A 7,279-nucleotide genomic window follows, 5' to 3' on the forward strand; every position below is an offset into this window, starting at 1 on the left:
CTCTTGGATTAATTTGGCTTTCTTGGGTTCGTCAATCTCGTTGTGGGTTTCGTAGTCAATATTGCTACGGGATTTGCAGCAGTGGGCCTGCGGTTCAATGGAAAATCGACGATTTTTTTGGGGTTTTTTCCGAGTCAGCAGCATAGGTAAAATATTAGTTGATTCAAACCAGACCATGTTCCGATTCGACGGTTTCTGGTTCGAACCGGCGGTCTGGTCCGAGTCTAATAAATATGATATTAAGTCCCCCTTTGACATCATTTTCTAAAATTCATTATTTTTCTCACATTTTATGAAATCCACAACTTTTACATCACACACACCGACCACTTATCGAATAAGGCAGGATGGGGATTTTACCAAACTAACCTCCAAAAATTTGTATTTTGAGAAACACATTTTTACACTTCACATGCCCTTGGTGTAAATAATATATTATTTTTTAAATCACAATCCGTGTCAAAGTTAAGCCACCATTTGGAGTTCTCACATGGGCCAACCAAGTATCCAACAAGGCAGCACGGAGATTTTACCAAACTAACATTCAAAAATTTGTATTTTGAGAAACAAATTTTTTATGCTTCACACACACGTTGTGTAAATAATATATTATTTATTAGAATTCTAATTATAGGAAGTTAGTCATGTTATATTAAGTCCCACTTTGACATCATTTTCTAAAATTCATTTTTTCTCACATTTTATGTAATCTACAACTTTTACATCACACAGACCAACCACTTATCCAACAAGGCAACATGAGGATTTTACCAAACTAACCCCCAAAATTCGTATTTTGAGAAACACATTTTTACACTTCAAAGTTAAGCCACCATTTGGGGTTGTCACGGGGCCAACCATTTATCCAACCATGCAGCACAGGAATTTTACTAACCTAACCTCCAAAAATTTGTATTTTGAGAAACACATTTTAACACTTCATACACTTGTGGTGTAAATAATATATTATTTCTTAGAATTTTAATTATAGGAAGTTAGTCATATTAAATTAAGTCCCCCTTTGACATCATTTTCTAAAATTCATTTTTTCTCACTTTTTATGAAATTCACAACTTTTACATCACACGGACCAACCACTTATCCAACAAGGCAGTATGGGGATTTTACCAAACTAACCTCCAAAAATTTGTATTTTGAGAAACACATTTTTACACTTCACACACCCTTGGTGTAAATAATATATTATTTCTTAAATCACAATCCATGTCAAGGTTAACCCACCATTTGGGGTTGTCACGTGGGCCAACCACTTATCCAACAAAGCAGCATAGGGATTTTACCAAACTGACCTCCAAAAATTTGTATTTTGAGAAACACATTTTTACACTTCACACACCCGTGGTGTAAATAATATATTATTTCTTAGAATTTTAATTATATAAAGTTAGTCATGTTATATTAAGTCCCCCTTTGACATCATTTTCTAAAATTCATTTTTTTTTTTCACATTTTATGAAATCCACAACTTTTACATCACACAGACCAACCACTTATCCAACAAGGCAGCACGGGACTTTACCAAACTAACCTCCAAAAATTTGTATTTTGAGAAACACATTTTTAAACTTTACACACCCTTGGTGTAAATAATATATTATTTCTTAAATTTTGATGATAGGAAGTTAGTCTTGTTATATTACGCCCCCATTTGACATCATATTCTAAAATTCATTTTTCTCACATTTTATGAAATCCACCACTTATACATTACATAGGCTAATCACTTATACAACGAGGCAGCTCAGCGATTTTACCAAGTTAACCTCCAAAAATTTGTATTTTGAGAAACACATTTTTACACTTCACACCCCCTTGGAGTAAATATTATATTATTTCTTAAAATTTTAATTATATGAAGTTAGTCATGTTGTATTAAGCCCCTATTCGACATCATCTTTTAAAACTCATTTTTTTTTCTACATTTTATGAAATTTACAACTTTTATCAAAATATACTAAAAATATGAGTTTCAGCTAAACTATACAAGGGCTAAATCTATAGTTGATTGCATATGGGTTCCAAGCCTTTAAAAGTTGTGGTTGTGGAGTCATGAACCTTTGATTTCTAGCATCAGGCGTCAGAAAACCTTTCAAACTTCTGCACCTTAAGGTCATCTCCAACCTTGCACTAAAATTTGCACCAAAATTTTTCACCAAACTAAAAATTATATTTAACCATTACACCAAAACTTACAATAAATAAACACTGTTTAATCATTTTTATCCCTTTTTTTCTTAATAATTTATTTATTTGAAAAATTATTTATTTTACAAATGCATAAATTATTAAATAAATAATTTATATATATATATATATATATATATATATATTGTATTCTTATTTTAGTTAATTCATTAATTATTATTTTTTTACATTTAAAATATTTTTTAAATGCAAATAATAAAAATAAAAAATAATTATTATAATAATAAAAATAACAATAATTATTGTGTTGAAAAATATATAATACAGATGGTACTAATACCCTCCAATTACTTTGGCAAGTGGAAAGAAAGACAAATTTGACTTTGCACCATTTGGTACAAAATAGTGTAAACTTGGGTGCCACATTAGAGAGCTTTTGCACCAAATTTTTGTGAAATTTGGTGTTTTGGTGATAGCAATGGAGATGCCTTAAAGGTCTTTTGGTGACAAAATTTGTTAGTTTAACTATTAAAAATGTCAACTTTTGAGTAAATGATCGTTGATTCAAAACAAACAAATATAGAAAAAAAAATTGAAGAAAGATAAAACAATAGAGAATGAAAAATAAAACATAAAGAAAAAATTTTAAATCGAAAAGACGAAAACACCCCCAAAGTGAGGTGCGCAGGGGAAGTAGATAATTAAGAGGGTGTTTGAAAGACATTTTTATGTAAAAATATATTTTTGAATAGTAAATTGATGGGAAATGTGTGGTTGAAAAATAAGAAAAAGTTTTTGATTTACGTGTAATATTATTTTAATAAAAAATGTGTGATTGAAAAGAGGAGAGAGAAAAATATATTATGAAAAAAATGGGTACCAAACGGGATCTAAATCTATCCTTATTTTTCCTTCCGTTTTCGTTTTTGTTTCTCTTTTATGTTCTTTATTAATTTGTTTTAATTCTAATGAAAGATAAAATATGACTTTATGTAAAATTTTGATTTTTTAACTATTGATGACGATATTAGTCACAAAAGGACATGGAGCAAATGTTTGAGAATTTTGAAACTATAGGAGCTAGAAAATAAATGTTTGAAACCCTATCGCAATAAACTTTAAAGGTACAGGACCCCAAGTATAATTTAGCCAATAATTTAACTTATTAGGTAAAAAATTACGTATAAGTTAAAATAATCACTTATATGTAAAGTTTATGTACAAATAAATTAGAAGTAAAAAATTCACTTTATAGGTTTAACAAATTTCTTATAAGTTAAATATTGTCATAAACCTTTTCTTTCTAATGACTTAGATAACCTCTAATCCACCTTATTATCACCCCGTTTGGTAAAAATTAAAATCTAAATTTTAATTTAAGTGAAAGTAAAAAATTAATTTTAATCATATATTTTATGAAGTCCACAATTTTTCAATTACATACTTCATTTAACTTTTATTAAAATTTACTAAAAATCTAATTTTAATCCCAATCCATATTTTCCCTAACCATAATCTTTTCTAATCCTATACTATGTATCAAACCAGCCATCAAAGGACATGCACAAACAAATTTTAGTGCCGTGAAGTTGATCATAAAAATCATTGTAAATTGTAATACTCGCTCAACAGCATTTGCAAAACATTTTGTTTTTTTATGGAAATGTTATATGTACAATCGGAGTTGACCACCACACACAGGGTACAATGAATAACCGAGGTTGTCAACTTCAATTGTACAACTAGCAAAATTCATTTTTATAATACAATCCCCTCTCAAAATTTCCAGGGTTCATATGAAATGGTTATGGATCATGCTACTCGTACACCGACACCCCGATGTACCGACTCCCTCACAATAGGGGGGTCCACGATTTTTTAATTTATTGTGGGCCCCCTTTTGTTGTGAGGGATCGGTGACACGGTCAACCCCGGTGTACAAATATCAAAATCCAATGGTTATTTTAAGGTTTGTCCGTCAACTCCAGAGATTTTAGTATTTTACCCTTCTTACAATGTGTTCTATATTTGTTTCAAGCTCGTCTATAAATAATTAATGGCTACTGATGAACCCATAAGCACGAAAAAAGAGAGTGAATCATCTACAGAAGATCAAGAAAATAAACGAAATCCCAACATATTTGTTTAGATAATTAGTCACCCTTACCCACATAATGTTCAAGGGCCATGATGAAGAAGCACAAAGGATAAAAAGAGAAGCAAACAGGATTAGGAAAAGATGCAGTCTCTTACAGAAAAAGCTTGATTGTTCGTCTCCTACTTAAGAAAAACTATAATCCAACGGAGGGACGCTGCTTTCTGGCGTGCTCGGGAATCAACTTCACCAGGGTTTCCGCTGGTACGCCCTTCAGCTCTGAATATAAGAATGTGGGAATTTCAACAAACTAAAGTTTAACATTAAAAGAGAGAAGAAAATGACAGGCTAGATGTATTCAAGAACTTCATACCATGCGGCTTAAAATTGAATAATGGGGGAAGAAAACGTCCATTTGGCAGGCGGGTATTTGGATCACGTAGCTCATCAAAGAAGGGGTGGATCAAAGCATCCAACTGCATAAAAAATTAGATTAGAGGAGTCAATTTTCAAAATACGTCCAGAATTAAAAAATTGCAGAGAGAAAGAGGCATCATGAACGATCGTACGAGATTCTAATAAAAACCAGCACCAACAAATTGAGAAATGTGAAAAAAAAGTTCAATTCTGGCAGCCTCTCACTTTCAAATATGGGATAGTGTTAAAAAATTATTTTGATCCATTTTCAGTAGTGAGAACAACCAAATATGCAAAAAATATTAATAATCCAACCCAGCCAACAGAAAAAAAAATGAAAAATGAAAAAGAAAGAGACATCGAAAGAAGAGAAGAAAAGCAAAACAAGATGGAAGGAAGAAAGCAAGATTTTCAAATACTTACAGCTGAGCAACGCAAATTAGGAGAGTATTGTAGCAGTCTTGAAACAAGATCAACAGCTTCAGGAGGCATGTATTTGTGGAAAATCTGGTGCAGAACAAAGAAATAAATGATATGGTGAAACAAAATAATAAAATAAATAAATTGACAAAATGAGCATAAATCGATCAGGTAAAAATACCTTGTGCCACGGATGAGCTTTAATTTGTGGGAATTTATATTCGGTATAGTTAGGATTCATGCATTTTATTTCCTCCCTTGTTGGAGTACCCAAAACCTGATTCAAATGGATTATCGAGGCATAGGAAGCAAATGAGGAACAATAATAACTTCAAAGATAAAGCATTCATTTAAATCAAAATTAACAATAACAACTTCCAAAACCAGCTTGAACTAATTCAGACTATCCAGAAATGGCATCGAATTATGAAATTATTTTGTATTATCTTGTCACACTTTTTGAGATATATAAGTCACTAAGAACCAATCCCCTGCCTACAGGTCCCACACCACTCCACTCTCACCAGGAAACAAAGGCTGAAAATGCAAAGCCAACAGTACAATGTAAGAGAAAACCCTTGCTGCCAGCATTGTAAACTTGTGGAAAAAGGAATAAACCACCTGTCCAAGAAGTAGCTCAGCAAGCACACAGCCAGTGGACCAAATGTCAATAGCTGTAGTATACTCCGTCGCTCCAAAAATAAGCTCAGGTGCTCTATAATATCTAGAGCAGATGTAAGAAATATTGGGTTCCCCTTTAACCTATCAAGAACCATGGAAGAAAGTCATAAAGCATCCCAGTTTCATAAAAATAACCCCATCCTTATGATAGCATTATACATACCAAAACTTTGGCACTCCCAAAATCACATAATTTAACCTGGTGGGTATGTGGATTCACCTGCGAAAGGTCATAAAGGTATTAGCTTGAAAAAGGGATCTTCTATGGGGCAAGCAAGTTGAAAGGGGCAACCAAAAGCAGATAAACACACTTATGAAACAAGTCAATCTTCCAAATCAAAGCACTCATAATAGTGGCATGTCTGCATATAAAGGATTTGATTTCTCATAAAAGTGGTATGTCAGCATAGCATTTCAGAAGGGCAGCTCCATATCGAACAAATGACAAAGAATGATTCATAAAGCAGTCTCCAAGTTTATTGGAAATAAGGTATAGCCACTTCTTGCGGTTAGTTAAGTGTGTGTGTGTCCCAAATGGCATGAGTGAATTGTATATCAGTGACCAAGTTATGATGCTTTCTGAAAGGCTCTGGCTAAACTGAATTTCCAATTAAAAAAAAAAAAAAAAAAAAAAGGGACTCTGATTGGCATATAATCAAAATGCTATATAAAACAACTATGAACTAACCAACCTAAGAGTTCTATTCAGTTTCACCCAAGAAATAGCAAAAACCAATGGTGCTCACTTTGACAAGTAGAGTTGATTTTCATCACGTGTATTTGATGTAAATTCAAACATGAGAAGAAAGAAAAGAGGGCGAATTACACTTGATTTATCCTTTTTACAGGTATAAAACAACCAAAGGGAAGTTCTACAGCAAACATAACGAATGATCCTTAATTTCCACAACTTCAGTCCAATAAATTCAGCATAGAATCAAAACAAAATAGCATGAAATATACCAGTAAGTTCTGAGGCTTGATGTCCCTGTGACACACTCCAATACCACGGTGGATATAAGACAATGCTCTGAAAATCTGCCATATAGCAGCATAGTCAAATGTTCGCACAATATCAAACTTAAACAAAAAACTCAGGCAAATTCCATTTCTGTATACATCGAGGTAACACAGGCATAACAGTCAAAAGTCAGGTGTTCCCTAGATAAGCGATAAATAAAGTAATAAACATTAAACCAGCAATAAACATTAAACCAGCACTCAGCAAAGAAACTATCAAAGTTAGAGGACATATAACATAATTGGAGTCATAAGTTGTATCCCTGAAATTGATCGTGCATAAAACTCATCAACATTAACATGCAAGTAGGAAAAACTGCAAATATTTTTTTATTTTTTATTTTTATTTTTTTTTTGAGATTTGAAGCGCAAGAATCAATCATATCAATATAGAAAAAGCAAGTTCCATTGAACATAAACAAAACTCAGAATAAGAGAGCTCCACTTAAGGCAAATTAAACCGTGGCATATAACTAGATA

General features: G+C 32.2%; 1 protein-coding gene across 1 annotated transcript; it reads right to left on the reverse strand.

Moving 5' to 3' along the window:
- Nucleotides 1-4,243: 4,243 nt before the first annotated feature.
- On the reverse strand, nucleotides 4,244-6,919 carry LOC111387375 (shaggy-related protein kinase gamma-like; the record flags this gene model as incomplete). The annotated part of the gene is made up of 9 exons (XM_023011934.1): nucleotides 4,244-4,540; nucleotides 4,635-4,737; nucleotides 5,102-5,185; nucleotides 5,280-5,375; nucleotides 5,465-5,491; nucleotides 5,609-5,635; nucleotides 5,720-5,860; nucleotides 5,943-5,999; nucleotides 6,743-6,919. Coding segments are annotated over 9 exons (795 nt in total), but the record flags the coding sequence as incomplete, so codon positions are not given.
- Nucleotides 6,920-7,279: the final 360 nt, after the last annotated feature.

This window comes from Olea europaea, chromosome 3, assembly GCF_002742605.1.
Source record: "Olea europaea var. sylvestris chromosome 3, O_europaea_v1, whole genome shotgun sequence".
Lineage (NCBI taxonomy): Eukaryota > Viridiplantae > Streptophyta > Magnoliopsida > Lamiales > Oleaceae > Olea > Olea europaea.